This window comes from Mobula birostris, chromosome 14 (genome assembly GCF_030028105.1).
Source record: "Mobula birostris isolate sMobBir1 chromosome 14, sMobBir1.hap1, whole genome shotgun sequence".
NCBI classification, from domain to species: domain Eukaryota; kingdom Metazoa; phylum Chordata; class Chondrichthyes; order Myliobatiformes; family Myliobatidae; genus Mobula; species Mobula birostris.
Window position 1 is genome coordinate 81,271,862 of NC_092383.1, and position 20,223 is coordinate 81,292,084.

At 44.8% G+C, this 20,223-nt stretch overlaps 1 protein-coding gene across 5 annotated transcripts in view; it reads left to right on the top strand.

Annotated features, from left to right (window-relative positions):
- klhdc8a (kelch domain containing 8A) overlaps positions 1-20,223 on the top strand; it is a 93,589-nt gene that overhangs the window by 14,876 nt on the left and 58,490 nt on the right. For 4 of the 5 annotated variants that reach the window (XM_072278760.1, XM_072278759.1, XM_072278757.1 and 1 more), the window contains exons 2-3: positions 970-1,085; positions 17,319-17,843. In XM_072278760.1, the coding sequence (XP_072134861.1) occupies positions 17,447-17,843 (397 nt within the window). In that variant the 5' untranslated portion in view covers positions 970-1,085; positions 17,319-17,446. The remainder of the gene's footprint in view (positions 1-969; positions 1,086-17,318; positions 17,844-20,223) is intronic. The other variant, XM_072278758.1, reaches the window with a different exon arrangement.

Consider the following 20,223-nt stretch of genomic DNA (forward strand, 5'->3'; position numbering starts at 1 on the left):
CTTGAAAGTGAGTCCATAGGTTGTGGAATCAGTTCAGTGTTGAGGTGGGTGAAGTTATCCATGCTGGTTCAGGACTGAAGGGTAATAACTGTTTCTGAATCTGGTGGTATGGGACCTAAATCTCCTGTACCTCCTTCCCCGCGGCAGCAATGCGAAGAAGGCATGACCTGGATGGTGGTGATCTCTGATGATGGATGCTGCTTTCTTGTAGCAGTGCCCCTTGTGGATGTGATCAATGGTAGGGAAGGCTTTTCCTGTCCTTATAGAATTCTTTCTTTGGTTCAGTCCTGATGTGAGTCAGTGACTTAATGTCAAACTCAGTGGGAAGCTGTACTAATCAAATAAGAAGATTCAGATTAAGCTTTAAAGATTAGCATTTTCTGTCACATGTACGTCAAAACATACAGTGAAGAGCATTGTCCTGCACCAGACCAAATCAGTGAGGATTGTGCTGGGCAGCCCGCAAGTCTCAACATGGTTCTGGCACCAACATAGTATGCCTACAACCCGCTAACTCTAACCGTACATCTTGGGAATGCGGGAGGCAACTGGAGCAGTTGGAGAAAACCCACTCAGTCATGGGGAGAACGTACAAACTCCTTACAGACAGTGGCAGGAATTGAACCCAAATGGTAATCGCAGGTGCTGTGATGGTGTTACACTAGACCACTATGCTACAGGACTGCACCCATTGATCACCAGCCTTGATTGAGCCAGTAAAACATTATGAGCACCACAATTGGGCATGGTATCCCTTGGCTAGCATCCATATCCCTGAGAACCACTTGGTAGCCGCTCATGCTGGAGAACATGAGGTGCCCGGCACAACAGTATCCTGCCTGAGAAGACATTCCTTACAAATGTGTTGCTAAACTCTTCCACCATGGTGGACATCACAACCAGCATCAACTGGCAACCACCCCACACATTTATTGTCTATCTTTGATTCTTCTTTCTGATTTATTGCAGTCATTCTGGTGAAACTGCTCTCACGTGCCAGGTGACGCATGCCTAACTTCTTGGCCATCCCAATGCACTCATCAACCAGTGAATTACCTCTGAAGTTGATCTCTTCAGAAAAACCAGTAAGTAATTTTCACCTAGCAGTCCTCCACATCTACATGCAGATTAACCAGGTAATCTTCTTTTAGTCATGCCAGCTGTGAGATAAATACCGGACTGACCTGGGAATAACTCCCCACTCATCTTCGATTAGAATCAGATTTAATGTCACTGATATACACTAAGTGGCCATTTTATTTGATATGGGAGTGGAACCCTGTGTGCTCTTCTGCTGCTGTAGCCCATCCTCTTCAAGGTTTGATGTGTTTGTGCATTCAGAGATGCTGTTATGCACACCTCTGTTGTAATGTGAGGATATTCGAGTTCCTGTCAAGTTGAACCAGCCTGGCCATTCTCCTCTGACTTCTCTCATTAACAAGGCGTTTTCACCCACAGAACTGATGATCACTAGATTTTATTTTGTTTGTTCTTTGTATCATTCTCTGCAAACTCTAGAGACTGCTGTGCATGAAGATCCCAGGATATCAGCAGTTTCTGAGATACTCAAACCACCCCATCTGGCACCTACAAGGTCACTTTGATCACATTTCTTGCCCATTCTGATGTTTGGTCGGAACAACAATTGAACCTCTCGCCTGTCTGCATGCTTTTATGCATTGAGCTGCTGCCACATGGTTAGCTGATTAGATATTTACATTAATGAGCGGGTGTATAGGTGTGCCTAATAAAGTGGCCTCTGAGTATATGTCATGAAAGTTATTGTTTTGCAGCAGCAGCACAGTGCAATACATCAAAGATACTATAAATTATAATAGAAATATAATAGGACGGGAGGAGAAGATGGCGGCGTGACGCAGCACGCGCGGCCACTCCAAATTGATATTGTATTTGTTAAGTAGGGGCTGTGCACAATCCTGATTTGATGGAGACGGATGTGAGAAGCACGGAGGAACATCTGGAGAAACTTCTGAAATGCCTGCTTCGCTGCCACTGCTACTGTGTGATCGAGAATCTCCTGAGGGGAAGGGCTCAAATCCTTGGCTTTGCCTATTGCCTGTTGCCGGGGCCGGGGTCGAAGCGCTCGGCAGAGATGGTGCTCGGTGCTCGGTGTCGGAGAGCTGGTCAGAGGCTCGAAGTTTTCGGACGGACTCAGAGTCGGACTGTGGTCGGGTGCTTCCAGGATGCTGCATCGGCAAGTTTGCGGCGCTGGAAGCTCATGGCAGGGAGAGTTTTTCCCTTCAACCGTCTGCGTGAGATGATGGGATTTCCGAGAGACTTTGAGACTTTTTTTTATCGTGCCTATGGTCTGTTCTTCATCAAATTACGGTATTGCTTTGCACTGTTGTAACTATATGTTATAATTATGTGGGTTTTGTTAGTTTTTTTCAGTCTTGGTTTGTCTTGTGTTTCTGTGATATCGTTCTGGAGGAACAAATTGTATCATTTCTTAATGCATGCATTACTAAATGACAATAAAAGAGGACTGCGTGGCCTCATAATCTAAATATATATATATATTTCTATATAAATTATCTCTTTATGAAATTAATAAGTAGTGCAAAAAGAGTAAAAACAGTGAGATAGTGTTCATGGATTCATTGTCCATTCAGAAATCTAATGGTGGATGGGGAAGAAGCTGTTCCTTAAGTGATAAATGTGCTTGGTCAGGCTCCTGTACCTCCTCCCTAACAGTGGCAATCAGAACAGGGCCTGTCCTAGGTGATGGGGGTCCTTAATGATGGATGCTGCCTTTATGAGGTCTCTCTTTTTGACGATGTCCTCAATGCCTGGGAGGCTAGTGCCCATGATGTAGCTGACTGAGTTTAGAGCTCTGCAGGTTTTTCTGATTCTGTGCCATGGCTCCATACCACATGGTGGTGCAACCGGTTGGAACATCTCCACCATACATCTGCCTTGTGCAGCTGGATCCTGGGCTTCCTGTCGGATTGCCGGCAGGTGGTAAGGGTGGGCTCCCTCACCTCTGCCCCTCTGACCCTCAACACAGGAGCCACCCCCCCCAAGGGCTGTGTCGTGAGCACCCTCCCTATACACCCACGACTGCGTTGCCACACACAGCTCCAACCTGCTGTTGAAATTTGCAGATGACATGACATTGTTAGGCCTTATTTCCAACAATGATGAAACAGCCTGCACCCTGACACAGTGGTGCCAAGAGAACAACCTCTCCCTCAATGTCAAAACGAAGGAATTGATCAAGGATTATAGGAGGAATGGAGACAGGTTAGCCCCTATTGACCATCAATGGGACTGTAGTTGAGAGGGTGAGTGGTTTCAAGTTCCTCGGTATACACATTGCCAAGGATTGGAGTGTAGATACCAGCTGTGTGGTGAAAAAAGCACAACAGCGCCTCTTTCACCTCAGACGTTGAAGAAGTTTGGCATGGGTCCCCAGTTCCTCAGGACTTTCTACAGGGACACCATCAAGAGCACCATGACTGGCTGCGTCATCGCCTGCTACAGGAACTGTACTACCTTCAACCGCAGGGCACTGCAGAGAGTGGCGTGGACAGCCCAGCGATCTGTGAATGTGAACTTTCCTCTATTCAGGACATTTATAGCAGCAGGTATGTAAAAAGAGCCCGGAGGATCACCAGGGACTCCAGCCAACCCAACCACAAACCGTTTCAGCTGCTTCCGTCTGGCAAACAGTACCACAGCATTAAAGCCCAGACCAACGGGCTACGGGACAGCTTCTTTCACCAGGCCATCAGATTTATCAATACACATTGATCTGATTGCATATCTGACTGTACATTGATCTGACTATACATACATGTGTACAAAACAATTATGTATACTAGCTTAGCATTTGGGTAATATCCTCCCAGATTTCTCCTTTTATTTTGCTTGTACTTTGCAACGGAGATGCAACATAAAGATTTTTACTCCCTTGGAAGCAAGAAAACAAACAAATAAATAAATCTGTAGTAATTTGCTAGAATCTTAATGTGTTAATTCTAATATGACTACTTAACTCAGAGTTATGTAACATACGTAATCTCCTCAAAATCAGGCCAGGGATGTTTAGGGATATAAGTTAGACACAGAAATGAATGCACTCTGCTCTGGCAGGCCATTGCTTCCGAAAAGGCAAAGCCTAACATTGTGAATGCCATGATGCTTCTCTCCCAGATGAGCGCAACACTTTTTATGTATAATTTGAAAGGGAGAATCAAACTATACCTGTAGCACCTGGTGTCCCTATGGTCTCTGTTTAGGAGGCCGATATCAGCACACCTTTCAAAAGGTTGAACCCTCGCAAGGCCTCAGGCCCTGATGGTGTATCTAGCAGGCCTCTGAAAAGCTGTGCTAGCCAACCGGCGGGAGTGTTCCTGGACATCTTCAATCTCTCACTGCTGAAATCGGAGGTTCCCACCTTCTTCAAAAGGATGACCATCACAGCAGTGCCCGAGAAGACCAGGATGCACAGCCTTAATGACTATTGCCCAGTGGCACTTATAGCTACTGTGATGAAGTGCTTTGAGAGGTTGGTCATGTCCAGAATCAACTCTTACCTAAGCAAGGACCTGGGCCCACTGCAGTATGCTGGTGTTGAAACATAGCTCCTGTCTGAGTGGCCACTTGGATCGTCTCCAATTCGTCTACCGAAGCAACAGGTCCACAGCAGATGCCATTTCATTGGCTCTTCACACAACCCTGGAATATCTGGACAGCAAAGATGCTTACATCAGGATGCTCTTTATCAATTACAGCTCAGCATTTAATATCATCATCCCTCAAAACTAATCAATAAAATCCAAGACCTGGGCCTCAATATCCCCTTGTGCAATTGGACCCTGGATTTTCTCTCAGACCCCAGTCAGTCCAGATTGGCAAAAGCATCTCCTCCACAATCTCCATCAGCACAGGAACACCACAGGACTGTTTGCTTACACTCTTCCCCAACCCCACCCCTCACACCCGCCCCCCCCCCACCGCTGTACTAGCTTTACACCAATGACTGTGTACTTAAGTACAGCTCCAACACCATATATAAATTCACTGATGACACCACTGTTGTGGGCTGTATAAAAGGTGGTGATGAATCAGTATACAGGAGGGAGATTGAAAATTTGGCTGAGTGGTGTCATAACAACAACCTCTCACTCAATGTCAGCAAAACTAGGGAGCTGATTGGAGACTTCAGGAGAGGAAAATCAGAGGTCCATGAGCCAGTACTCATCGGAAGAGCTGAGGTGGAGAGAATCAGTAACTTTAATTTCCTAGGTATCTCTACCTCAGAGGACCTGTCCCGAGCCCATCATATAAATGTAATTGCAAAGAGAGTACAACAGTGCCTCTACATCCTTAGGAGTCTGTGGAGATTTGGCACGTCATCAAAAAGCTTGACAAACTTCCATGGATGTGTGGTGGAAAGAATACTGACTGGCTGCATTACGGGATGGTACAGGAACACCAATGCCTTAGAATGGAAAAACATACAAAAGGTAGTGGACTCGGCCCAGTACATCATGGGTAAAGCCCTTCCAACCATTAAGCACATCTACATGAAACGTTGTCATAGAAGAGCAATATCTATCATCAAATATCCTTACCACGCAGCCCATGCTCTTTTCTCACTGTTGCCATCACGTACCACCAGGTTCAAGAACAGTTATTACCCCTCAACCATCAGGCTCTTGAACCAAAGAGTATAATTACACTCACTCTATTTCTGGTGTTCCCACAATCAGTGATCTCACTTTGAGGGCTCTTTATCTTGTTATTTCATGCTCTTGTTATTTATTGATATTTATTTATATTTGCATTTGCGCAGTTGGTTGTCTCCTATGCTCTACTTGCTCTTTCCTGTTGACAGTTTCTGTTCTATAGATGTACTGAGTATGCTCCCAGGAAAAAGGACCTCAGGGTTGTATGTGGTGACATATATGTACTTTGATAATAAATTTTACTCTGAACTTTGCTTATTGCCACAGTAATTTACAGTGATTGCAGTCGCGCTGGCTTTCCACTTGTCCTTGGATCATCTAGACAATAGCAACACCTACGTCAGGCTGCTGTTCGTTGACTACAGCTCAGTGTTCAACACCTTCACACCATCAGTTCCAATCAACAAGTGCCAAAACCTGGGCCTCTGCACCTCCCCCTACAACTGGATCCTTGACTTCCTCACCAAGAGACCACAGTCTGTGCGGATTGGAGATAACATCCCCTCCTCGCTGACCACCAACAATTGGCACATCTCAACCAACGCTCAGCCCACTGCTCTACTCTGTCTACACCCACGGCTGTGTGGCTAGACGTAGCTCAGACGCCGTCTGCAAATTTGCTGATGGCATGACTACTGTTTGCAGAATTTCAGATGATGACGAGGTGTACAGGAGTGAAGTAGATCCGCTAGTTGAGTGGTAACGCAGCAACAACCTTGCACTCAACATCAATAAGACCAAGGAATTGATTGTGGACGTCAGAGAGGGGGAATCAAGGGAACACACACCAGTCTTCATGGAGGGATCAGCAGTGGAAAGGGTGAACAGTTTCAAATTCCTGGATATCAACATCTTTGAGGATCTAACAGTATTGATGCAACTACAAGAAAGCATGACAGCAGTTATATTTCATTAGGAGTCTGAGAAGATGCAGTATGTCACCAAAGTGTCTCGCAAATTTCTACAGACGTACCGTGGAGAACGTTCTATCTGGTTGCTTCACTGTCACGTGCAGAGGGGCCATGCACAGGATCAGGAAAAAGCTGCAGAAAGTTGTAAACTCAGCTAGCTCCATCATGGGCACTAACCTCCCAAGCATCGAGGACACCTTCAGAAGGTGATGCCTCAAAAAGTTATTTTCCTGTGGGCATACTAATCAAATCCACAGAGAAGTAACTGTAAACAGGATCAATGAACAATAAACAGTGTAAATGCAAATATTAAGGACCCCCATCACCCGGTACCTGCTCTCTTCTCATTGCTACCATCAGGGAGGAGGTGCAGGAGCCTGAAGACTTAGACTCAACGTTTCAGGAACAGACTCTTCCCTCCACCATCGTATTTATGAATAGACAATGAACCAATGTACACTACCTGACTATACTTTGCTCTGTTTTTACACTTAATATATTGCAATGCACTGCAGCCACAAAGTAACAAATTTCAGGACATGTGCCATTGACATTAAACCTAATTCTGATTCTGACAAGACTCATAGATAGCTCAATGTCTCATCTAGTGGCAGCTCATCTGTCAATGCAGCACACCCTCAGTACTGTGCAGAAATGGATGCTCAGATTATATGCCCTCAGTCACTAATTTGTGATGTAAATTTCCAAGCTGCTGAGATCAGTGTGCTTGTGACCATCTCGTAGTTATGGTTCCATTCCCAGCAAGACACTGCTGTTTGTGGTGGAAGGACTTGTGAATCCGTCCTTAATTATTGATTAAAGCTGCGGCCTCTGGAGTTTTATGGCTTAGTAACTCACAAGATGCACTCAACAAGCCAATGTGAAGCTAATCAAGTTTAAGCCATTTAAGGAAGATTTATTCGAAGGTTTTCATTTATTAATTGTGGCTGAAGCAGTTGCTTCATCATGCGTTGTAATTTTTCTCTCTCTGTGACAGCAGCAGAATGATTCATGCTTTATCCCAAATTTACAGCCACTGGAGTTCCAACAATAGCTTCTGCACAAAATGGGTCAGATATAACTGACATTTATAACTCTGATAGCTTGTTAGAGAAATACTTTCAGAAGAATAAGTGTATATCGGGGTTTGAAAAACTAAATTTATGGAATCATTAGCAAATCACTGAAGTCCCATCAGCAACATGCAGAATCCTATGCTGAGAATACCACTGAATTTATAGTATGGAACTAGTCTGGGATAGAACAAAATAATTCACAACATACCTGTTATTTTATTCCAATGGTTTCGCTGTTTTTTTATATAATTGTGTTATAGCTAAAACTAAATGAGAAATTCCGAAGGCATCAGAGTGGGATTTGAACTCCTTTCCTTGCGGTTAACATACCAAAGGATCTGTTCTTAGTTTCAGCACATAAATGTCGTAACCTGTACTTCTTTAAAAGTTTGCGTAGATTCGACATGTCTTCAAAAACTTTGACACATTTCTCTAGGTGCACAGTGGAAGTTATCCTGGTTGGTTACGTCATGGCCTGGTATGGAAATCCCAGTGCCCAGGTATGGAAAAGGCTACAGAAAGTGATGGATATGGCCCAGTCTGTCACAGGCAAAGCCTTCCCCACCACTGAGCACATTTACATGGAATGCTGCCACAAGAAAGCAGTGTTCGTCATCAAAGACCCCGCCATCCAGCCTTGCTCTCTTCTCGCTACTACTATTGGGCAGGAGGTACAGAAGCTTTAAGTCCTGCACCACCAGCTTCAGGAACAGTTATTACCTTACAACCATCAGGCTCCTGAACCATCACCACTATGAACTGATTCTATGACCTACAGTCTCACTTTCAAAGACTATTGACAGTTCATGTTCTTGGCGTTATTTGTATTTCCACAATGGTTGTTTGATGATCTTCGTCTATTTATGTATAGTTTCTTTGCAAAATTGTATTGTACGTTTTTTCATGCAAGGAAAGGAATCTCAAGGTAGTGTACAGTACCCCATATGTGCTTCGATAATAAATTTGCTTTGAATTTTGAGCTCTTGAGGGCTACACCATCGCAACGCCTAATGTGCCTTGGCAAGCAAGTCTGAATAGGCACAAAAAACAAGATGCTGAAGAAGCTCAGTGGGTCAGACAGCATCTTATGGAGGGAAATGAACAGTTGACTGACACCTCACCTAGAGTCCAGATTAAGGGTTTCAGAACTGTCTGTTTCTCTTCATAGCTGCTTCCCTATTCATCTGGGTTCCTCCAGCATTTTGTGTATTGCTCCAGGTTCTAGCATCTGCAGTCTCTTTTGCCTTCAAGTCTGTATGGGAGGCAGGGGAGGGCAAAATTGGACTTGTGATGTGAACCCTCCAGATGTTCTGTACGTAGACTTGCAAGCTATGAATGGTCACTATGGCTGAGAATTGAAGAACAACTTTTAGCTCTCTGTCCATCCTGCACCAAAAGTGGACGGAGTACCTCTTTTTGGCCTTGTACCTAGGACATAAAAGACATGTGGACACGTGGCCAAGTGGTTAAGGCGTTCGTCTGGTGATCTCAAGGTTGCTAGTTCGAGCCTCAGCTGTGGCAGTGTGTTTGTATCCTTGAGTAAGGCACTTAATCACACATTGCTGTAGTGTCTGTGCGAGGAGTGGCACCCCACACAGACTTCCAATCTGCGCCTTGTAAGGCATGAAGATGCCTGACGCAGACCTCTCATGGTCTGAGTCAACGTTCCCTCACTCCCCTCCCCACCTAGGAAGTATATTTGTAAACAATTCTGAACAAAGGTGACTGCAAGGTTCAGAGCATGAACCTGGCTTTGCCATCTCATGGGGCTAGTGAAGATGACCCATTCAAAGTTCAGATATTTCTAAATTCAAAGTCAATTTACAAGTAAATATTATTGGGAACATGAGTTGGATAGGCAGAGGCTTTTTCCCAGGGCTGAAACGGCTAACACGAGGGGGCATAGTTTTATGGTGCTTGGAAGTGGGTACAGAGGTGACGTCTGGGGTAAGTTTTTCACACAGAGAGTGGTGGGTGCACGGAATGGACTGCTGGCGATGGTGGTGGAGGTGGATACGATAGGGTCTTTTAAGAGACTCTTAGATAGGTACATGGAGCTTAGAAAAATAGAGGACTATGTGGTAGAGTAATTCTAGGCAGATTCTGGAGTAGGTTACATGGTCGGCATAACATTGTAGGCCGAAGGGCCTGTAATGTGCTGTAGATTTCTATGTTCTATGAGTTGTAGAATTCTTGAAAGTAAGTTCATAGGTTGTGAAATCAGCTCAGCTTTGAGGTGAGTGAGATTGCCCATGCTGGTTCAGCAAGCATTTCACCGCGTAGGTGAGGTGAAGTCCAACAGAAGTCAGCCTGGCCATACATTATGTGGAGACCTTGTTAAGCACAGCTCTGAAAATCAGCCGACAAATTCAGTTCTTCAGTGAAGATGCAAATTGCAACTCCCTGAATCACAAGAATACAAGAGTTGGTCCCCTGCAGATGAGTTTTACATGTGACAGGATTATTCAGCAGAGAAGTACAGGTTATTAAATCTGATTTTGTTGCCTGGTTACAGAAGCTCATCATGTGAGATGAGCTTTTGCTAAGACTCCTCGTCGTTGCTAGATATAACTACTGAAGAGCGGGAACTTTATGAGGCATAATGCTGCCTTTGTTAATATAATGTGACCTAGTACAGTCTAACTAACGTAGGAACTGAGATATTTCCCTTGGATTCAAACTGAAGCTTTGGAAATCCACAGAGTACCATCTTGCACTGGGAGAATATAGTACGTGAGGCAGTAAATGCATGAGGAAGTAGTAGCAGGTCATTTGGCCTTTTGAACTTGTCCTGCCTTTCAATATAACCATGAATAATCATCCTCCTCAACTGCACTTTCCAAGTCAGAATCAGAATCAGGCTGAGGAGGGGACATAAGGAGCAGCCATGATTAGATGGCAGAACAAACTCGATGGGCCAAATTGCCTAATTCTGCTCCTATGTCTTATGGTCTTCTCACTGGCAATTGTCATGAAATATGCTGTGTTGTGGCAGCAGTACGGTTCAGTTCTGCTGTGTTACAAAAATAATAGTGCAAAAGGGGACTATTACTATTATTGTAATGTTCCCGGACCATTCAGAAACCTGACAGCAGAGTGGAAGAAGCTGTTCCTAAAACATTGACTGTAGGTTTCCAAGTTCCCATACATCCTCCCTGGTGTGTAGTAAAGAGAAAGAGGACATGCCTTGGTTGGTGAGGGTCCTTAATAATGGATGCTGCCTTCACTGAAGCACGGCCTTTTGAAGACCTCCTCAACTGTGGAAAGGGTTGTGCCCATGATGGAGTTGGATGAATTTACAACACTCTACACTCCTTTTTGATCCTGGATGTTGGAGGCTCCACATCAGATGGTGATAGAACCGTTAGAATGCTCTTGTGGTACATCTGTAGACATTTGCTAGTCTTTGACATAACAAATTTCCTCAAGCCTGTAGTGACATAGAGCCACTGTTGAGGCTTCTTCTAGAGTGCATCAATGTTTTGGACCCATGACAAATCTGCTGAGATGTTGGTGTTCAGAACTTGAAGTTGCTCACCCTTATCACTCCTGATTCCTTGATTATGTGTGTTCTTCCGACTTCCACTTCAGAAGTCCGCAATCAAGTCCTTAGTCTTGCTCACATTGAGTGCAAGGTCACTATTGTGACAAATCTCAGCCAGTTGATGTAGCTTGCTCATATAATGGATGATTAGAGCATCCATAAGTCTTTGCATTAAAGACTTAAAAATTCAAAGTTCCCCCACCATTTGACTGAACAAATTTCTACTCGCCTCCATCCTAACTTTGAAGCTTGTGTGTCCCAGTTATGCACCCCAACATTCTCTCAGCATCTTTGCCATCAATTCCCTTGCTTCAGCGAGACCTTTTCTCATTTTTCTGAATTTCATGGAATACAGGGGTATCCTTATCAATTGTTCTTGGATTTACGATCCCTGGAATCAGTCAGCAGAATGAAGCTTTATTCCACACCCAACAAGCAAGTACTTCCTTCCCTAGATAAGAATAAACCTCTATTTACTTACTGCCTGTTACACTGGCTGGCATTTAGAGATGCAGTGAAGGTCCTCCACCTCTGTCCGTCCTTGGCCATCTTCTCTATTGTGCCCCAGGTGTGTTCATGGTCCTCATTTCTGCCTCTACATTACAGTGCCAAGTTGTATTTAGTCGTCCACATTTCCGCCGCCCTTCAGGGATCCAGTAAAGCGCTGTTTTGATAATGAAGTTGGCCTCTCTTCTCATCATGTGCCAAATCCATCTCCAAAGTTTCATGATGATTGTGGCCATGTTCTGTTGATGATACTGAAGGTGTAGAGCATGGTTGGAGATGTTTCTTGGTCAGAAGATACAGAGTGACTTTCGGTGGGCCATGGTGTGAAATGACGATAGCTTAGCAAGGTCGCTCTCTGTCATGCACCAGCATTCTGACCCATACAAGAGAGTGGACAGAGCACGTCTCTGGGACAAGCTTGCCCTTGATGTGGATGCTGTACTTAGTTATCCCCTTATGTTGTTCATTGCTCTGAAAGATTTCTAGTGTTGCTGAGTCTTTGCTGAATGTCGTCCTCCATCGCACTACTTTGCCAAATGATGCTGCCCAGGTAGATGAATCTGCCGGTGCTGGGTGTTGATGCCGAATATCTTGATGGGAGGAGGAGACTCTGCTTTGAGGGTCATGGTCTCACTCTTTCTTGGGCTGAGTCTGAGTTCAACCTGGCCACCAAAGCCATGCAGGTGCTAAGTCTCCTCTTGCATATGCTGGTGTGTATGTGAAATTAATGCAAGGTCACCCACAAAGTCAAGGTCTTCCAAAGTAGTGAACAGAGCGAACCTATTGCCTCTCTGCTTTCCTCCTGTTGTTTGCCTCATAGCCCAGTCAATCACCAGGTTAAATAATATCACCAACATCACACAGCCTTACCTGACTCCTGTCTTGACTACAAAGCTCAAGTTGCTGTACTCAACTGTGCACAGAACCTCCGGATGAACTGAACAATTTTGCAGGGAATCACATATGATCTGAGAATTCTCCAGAGACCCTCCCTGTAGATGCTGTCAAGAGCCTTTTCAAGAGTTGTCTCTGCCGCTGTGCATTGCTCTATATTGCTAAGCATTGTGAACATCTGGTCGACACAGCCTCTGTTCTTCCTGAAGCCAGCTTGCTTCTTCCTCAAGCACACATTAGTAGCATCTGTAATCCATTGGACGATGACTTTGGCAAGAATTTTGCCGGGCACTGATAGAACTGTGGTGCAATGCCAGTTTTTGCTATCACTTAGCTCTCCTTTCTTGGGAATTCTAACAATTACTCCCCTTGTCCAGTCCTTGGGTACTTGTCCCCATTTCCAGATGGTAGTAAACAGTGGTTGCAGGATGGCTGCTACAACTTTTGGTTCAGCTTTAAACAGCTTGGCATTCAAATTGTCATGTCCCAGAGATTTGCTGTCCTTTAGTTGATGTTGAGAACCTCTGCTGCCTCTTGTATGTCTTCATCTCGTGGTTGTCTATTCAGTAATTCTACAAAATTCTTTGTCCATGGTGCTTCTTGCTTTTTCTCATCGTGCTTCTGCCCTCAATGGTGGGGAGGGCTTTAACCATACCGGTCTTCCCAGACAGGAGGTGAAGGTTCCATAAGATTATTTGAAGGAAAGCAGGCGTTATCTTAAGTATATTCTCTCTTCTAGAGAAATTAATCGAAAGAAAAACATGAGAGCCGGGCACAAACATGTCTACTTTGTTTTACTTTAGTGAGGCACGCACGTGTGATGCGGTGGCAAAATGACATATACAATTCACGTAATACTTATATATAACCTGTAATGAATTATGTTAGCAAACAAAGAATGCTTAATCAAGTAATATATTTACAATATTACTCAAATATTACTGATACACTAAATACACAACACCCTTCATCTGGTCTCATCTATTAACATACTAAAGGATCTGTTCTTAGTTTCAGCACGTAAATGTCATCACCTCTACTTCCTTAAAAGTTTGCGTAGATTTGACATGTCATCAAAAACTTTGACACATTTCTCTAGATGCACAGTGGAAGTCATCCTGGCTGGTTGCATCATGGCCTGTTTCAAAGAAAATTTATTAAAGTACACATATGCCACCATCTACAAGTCTGAGATTCATTTTCTTACGGGCATACTCACATCCAATAACCGTAAAAGAATCAGTGAAAGACTGCACTCAACAGGGTAGCCAATCAGAGTGCAAATGACAACAAACTGTGACAATACAAAAAGAAAGAAAAAAGGAAATAATAATAATGATGATGAATAAATAAGCAATAAATCTCGAGAGCATGAGATGAAGATTCCTTGAAAGTGAGTCCATAGGTTGTGGGAACAGTTGAATGAGGCAAGTGAAGTTGAAAGAAGATATCCCCTTTCGTTCAAGAGCCTGATGGTTGAGGGGTAATACTGTTCCTGAACCTGGTGGTGTGAGTCCTGAGGCTCCTGTACTTTCTTCCTGATGGCGGCACTGAGAAGACAGCATGTCCTGGGTGGTGGGGGTCCCTGATGATGGATGCTGTTTTCCTGTGACAACGCTCTGTGTAAATGAGCTCAGTAGTGGAGAGGGTTTTACTCATATTGGTCTTCCATAACGTTATTTGAAAAGGGAAGCAGATGTTATCTCGACTATATTTTCTGTTCTGCAGACATTATTAAAACTGCTCCCTAGATGTTTGCTGTTATGGCAGTTTGCTCTGCACAAATTGACTGCCACATTTTAAACGTTACCACAGTGACCATACTTCAAAACGCTTTGTGATTTCCCGGAGGTCATCAAGGGAGAGATACAGTTGCAAATTATTTCATTCTTTGACTCTTGCAGGGCAGGTCTAAGTTTACATTGTCACACTAAAAGAGATTCTTCAGTCCAACATGTCCATGCTGGTCTTGACTTTCCTGCCACCATAACTTACCCAGTCCTTTCGCTTATTTATCCAGCCTCATGTGGAGGCATGAGGGACTGCAGACTCTGCAACCTTGGGCAACAATTTTCTGAGGAACTGGGAGGGTTGAGCATCATCTGTGGAGTTAAAAAAAGTCAAACTTGAGTTTCTTGTCAAGTGCATGTATGCATGGGTACAAAGCATCAGCAGCACAGGTGAATAGTATCAGCTACACAATATTCACAAGGAAAACATAAGCATACGTCACACAGAAGAATTTTACAAGAAAGAACATAATTAGCAGGAAAAAATCACGAAGTCTAGCTTAGTGTAACGTGATTAAAGTGGTCATGGTGTAACAGAACCACAGTGATTTGAGTTGTGCAAGTTCATTCAAGAAAAATGATTGAAGGGAAATTGCTGTTCTCGCATCTGATGAGACTTCAGGCTTATGTAGCTTCTGCCCAATAAGTCAAAGTTTCCTTACCCCTCCCCCCCCCCACAGATGCTGCTCAACAGGCTGTTCCTCCAGTTGCAAATGCCTCTGTTGCAATTTGCCCGCTCCACTCTCTGTGACGATGAATTCCACATCTTGCCTCTTTGGTTAAAACAATTTCTCCTGAGTTCCACATTAGACATGTTGGTCACGGCCTTAGGCTGAGGAACTCTGATTTGGACTTCTTTTGTCAATGGAAATACCTACCAAATATTTACCTTTTTAATATCCCTTCAATTTTCAGCCTCGATACCAAGTCACTCTGTGGCCTTTGCACTTCCAGTGAAAAAGCACCCCAGCCCGAACAATGCACGCAAACTGTTAGAGAAATTCAGCAAGCCAGGCAGCATCTATGGAAGGGACTAAACAGCTGACATTTCAGGCCGAGACTGTTTATTGCCCTTGATGGATGCTGTCCGACTTACTGAGCTCCTCCAGCATTTTGTGTGTATTGGCCAAGATTTGCCAGCATCTGCAGAATCTCTTGTATTTATGATTTCCAGTCAGATCCGTATCTCATTTGATGGAAATCAGAATCAAGACTTGGCACATTAGAAATATCTGCTCTGCATTTCAATTTTATTCCTTGATTTAGCTTACCTACCTATCACAGGAAGAAGCATCACACAAAAAAATATACTTCTTCAAGAACAGAACATTTGAACTAAGATGCTTATCACCTGCCAGCTCTTATTCTATTTCTTCCATCCACCATTTTTTAATATTGGCTATCTCTCCTCCTTCCAGTCTTGACCTGAAATGTCTCCTCTTCATTTTCCCCAAAACTCCAAAGTTCAAAGTTAATTTATTATCAAAGTACGTACAGTATGTCTTACCATTCACTACCCTGGGATTAGTTTCCTTGCAGGCATTCGCAGTAGAACAAAGAAATACAATAGAATCAATAAAAAAACTAAAAACACTGACAAGCAACCAATGTGCAAAGGAAGACAAAATGCAAAAAAAAAAAACAGCAATAGGTAAATAATACTAAGAACAAGAGTTGCAGAGTCCTGAAAGTGAGTCCATGGGTTGTGTTCAGTGTTCATTCCACCATTTGGGGTGAGTGAAGTTGCCTATGCTGGTTCGAGAGCCTGACAGTTCATAGTCATAGTCATAGTCATACTTTATTGATCCCAGGGGAAAATTAGTTAAATTGGTTGAAGGGAATGACTGGTTCTGAACCTGGTGCAGGACCTAAGGCTCCTGTACCCCCCCCTCCCTGTGGTAGGGCAGCAGCCATCAAGAGAACGTGGCCTGGATGGTGGGGGTCCTTGTTGATGGGCACTGCTTTCTTATGGCAGTACTCCTTCTTGGCGTGCTCAATGGTGGGGAAGGCTTTTCCTGCGATGGACTGTGCAGTGTCCGGTTCCTATCAGGGAGTCCTGCAGGAGATCGTGAGATCCACCATCGATGCTGCCTCAGCCTCTGAGTCCCTCCAGCGATTTTGTGTGTTGCTTCCAGAGTAATGTAAGCAATGAAACTGAAAGAATCTCTCCAAAGCACTGAGGTTTGGTTGTAGTCCCCATTGGTGGCTGAGCCACCTAGCTCGTGGAGTTAACAGTGACACTCCCACTCACCTTTGAGCTTTCTGGGATGCAATAGTTGGGTCTAAATGAGAAAGAAGCAACAGCTTCCCCCCCCCCACCCCCCCAACACTGGTTCCTGCTTTGGACTGTCGCTCAGTGAGCCTTGCTATAAAGTGTATCCAACCACCAGGTGAAAGTATCATCCAGCCCCACAATGGTGGTTAGTGTGACACTATTACAGCTCGGGGTTGGGGGCAGGGTTCAGTCCCAGGGCAGTTCTGTAAGGAGTGTGTATGTCCTCCCCCGTGGAATGTGTGGGTTTCCTCTGGGTGCTCCGATTTCCTCCCACAGTCCAAAGGGAGTTGGTAGGTTAATTGGTCTGTAAATTGTCCCATGATTAGGCTAGGGTTAATTTGGGGGTTGCTGGGCAGTGTAGTTTGAAGGGCCAGAAGGACCTACTCCGCTCTGTATTGCTAAGTATACAGGTAAATAATAAATTAGTTCATAAGTGGGATTCACAGCACAGGCTCATGTCTTAACAGGGATGGTTTGGGTAAAGATAGAGACACCTTCCCCCTCCTAGAACTGTATGTCAGAATGAGTTCAGGCAAGGAAAATGGAGTGAAGGGTCTTGCCCCATTTATAAGTTGCCGGTAACCCCATCTTGGTTTCTTCTTTACAGTTGTGGCATTCTTTGTGTTGTCTGGGAGCATTGCACCAGTTACTGCAGGATGGATTGCTGTAGCTAAAACCAGATTCGTATTGGTCACATGGCCCTTTGGTGGACCACATAGCAGAGAAGCTCCAGGGATGGACAACTGCTTCAATCCCATGTCCGTGCCCAGCACCAGGTCATTCCACTGGCAGTCCCTGGCACCCTTGGCCGTCGGTCGAGTCTACTGCAGCCCTGTGGAGAGTGGGGGACAACTCTACCTCATCGGGGGCTGTGATGAGAGCGGGTCCCCCATGAACATCTGTGAAGTCTACTCTCCAGAAGCTGATCAGTGGACCACCCTGCCACCGATGCCCACAGTAAGAGCAGGCGTGGCTGCGGCTCCCCTGGGGAAGCGGATCCTGGTGATTGGCGGCATGGGAGTTCAGCGGAGTCCCCTCTCTACGGTGGAGATGTACAACGTGGAAGAAGGCAAGTGGGAAAAGAGGAATTCCTTGTGCGAAGCTGCCATGGGTGTCTCCGTGATTGTCAAAGGTAATTGCACAAGAGTGACGAGAGATCTCAGGAATATGTAGAGAAGGCAAGATTACTTAGAGTGGGTAAAATCACGGGAGGCTAATTACTGATACAGTTATGAGGAGGAATTTCTTCAACCAGGGGGTGGAATATGTTGCCGCAGACAGATGTGGGGGCCAGGTCATCAGATACATTAAAGACAGGGATTCAATGGTTCTATTTAATATCAGAGAATGTATAAAACCTGAAACTCTTACTCTTCACAGACATCCGCAAAATGGAAGAGACCCCAAAGAGTGAATGTCAGAAAAATGTAAGAACCCCAAAGTCCCTCTCCCCACCCCCACACGCACAAGCAGCAGCAAAGCATCAACCCTCCCCTTTCCCCCTCCCCCTCTTGCTCCAGCAGGAAGCATCAGCCCCCACCACTACCCACCAAGCAGTAGCAGGTCCCCAAAGACCATGATCTATAGTCCATTAGGAGCTACTGTCCATAAGCCAGCACTGTGACATGCCATAGGCTCCCTCGGTCACTAACAAGGGAGAGAGAGGTGTCGCCCCTTCCACAGCGAGAGGGGAGATCAACAGTTCACTGTTTCGATGCCGCAGTCTGCAATGTGGCTATACTTTGAGTTTCTCTGACTCAAGGGTCAGCAGCAAACTCTCTCTCACCATCGAGAGGAGTAATGGTCATGGGGCGAGGGCAGGAGAGTAGGGGTTGAAATAAATCAGCCAGTTGAAGCAGACCCGACGGGCTGAATGGGCTAATTTTGCTCCTATGTCTGGTCATCTTTTGGTAGATTACTGAGGGAGTGATGGCAACCTGAGGACTTGGATGAAGGAGCAGTGGCACAGAGGGGATGCGGAATTCTCCTTCGCACTGCAGATTGTGATGATCAGACTTTCCCTGCCCGAAAGTGTAGTGGAATTAGACTCAACAGTAACTTCATAAATGCTCCTTCATAGGAAGAGCGTTTGATGGCTTTCAGTGAAATTCAGAAGAATATTGAAACCTATTGAATGGTGAAAGGCCTCAATAGAGTGGATGTGGAGAGGATGTTTCCTATAGTGGGGGAGTCCAAGACCAGAGGACACAGCCCCAGAATAGAGGGACATCCATTTAGAATGGAGATGAGGAGGAATTTCTTTAGCTAAAAAGTGGTGAAACTGTGGAATTTGTAACCAAGGTGGCTGTGGAGGCCAAGCCATGGGATATATTTGAGGCAGAGGTTGATAGGTTCTTGATTAATCAGGGCGTGAAGGGATATGGGGAGAAGGCGGGGGAATGGGACTAAATGGGAGAATGGATCAGCTCGTGATAAAATGGCAGAGCAAACTCGATGGGCCAAATGGCCGACTTGTGCTCCTTTGTCTTATGGTCTTATGGTCTTAAGGCAGGAGCTGGGGCTGAGAGGGACATGGATAATTAAATTTATCGCAGATAATGAAATGGCAGGGAAGACTCGGTGAGCCATTGGCCTAATTCTGGTCCTATATCTTGTGGTTTTGTGGCCTTATGGAATCAGATAAACTTTAAAACAGAAAGCAGTACAGACTATGTGTATGGAACATTGAACTTGGGCCAACTGATAGCTCTTTCGAAGAGGCACAATGGGCTGAATTTGTGCTACGTGTTTCCGGGGTCACTGAAGAAGATGTAATGAGGTTCCTGTTATCATAATCAAGCCTTATTAGCATGGTAGACAACTTGCAGTGAATGATACTAGCTGCCTTCTCACCTCCATCTACACCACCAATGCTAAACACACCTGTTGCACCCCTCCCTGGAAGACACTGATTTCTACTGCCCTTCTTATTAAAGCAAACAGGAGCCACCACCATCACCCATCCCAAAACCCACATGGACTCTCCTTACTAAATTCAGTGGATCACTGTTGCATTGCCACCGATACAATATCCTCACAGGAGGAGACACCTGGCTACTGCACCGTCCCAGCTGTTTGGTAGTTGAATCACTTTCTTGACACAGACATATAATTTCAAAGCCAAAGTAAATTTATTATCAAAGTAAATATATGTCACCATATACTACCCTGAGATTTATTTTCTATCAGGCATTCACAGTAGTACAAAGAAATAATAATGATAAATAAATAAGCAACACATATTGAGAACATGAGACGAAGAGTCCATAGGTTATGGGAACAGTTCGGTGATGGGGTGAGTGAAGTTGTCCTCTTTGGTTCAAGAGCCTGATGGTTGAGCATGAACCTGGTGTTGTGAGTTCTGAAACTTCTGCACCCCTGTACCTCGTCCTGACAGCAGCAGCAAGCAGGGAGCATGGCCTGGACGGTGGGGGTCTTTGATGATGGGTACTGTTTTCCTGTGACAACGCTCCATGTAGACCTGCTTGGTGGTGAGGAGGGCTTTGCCCTTG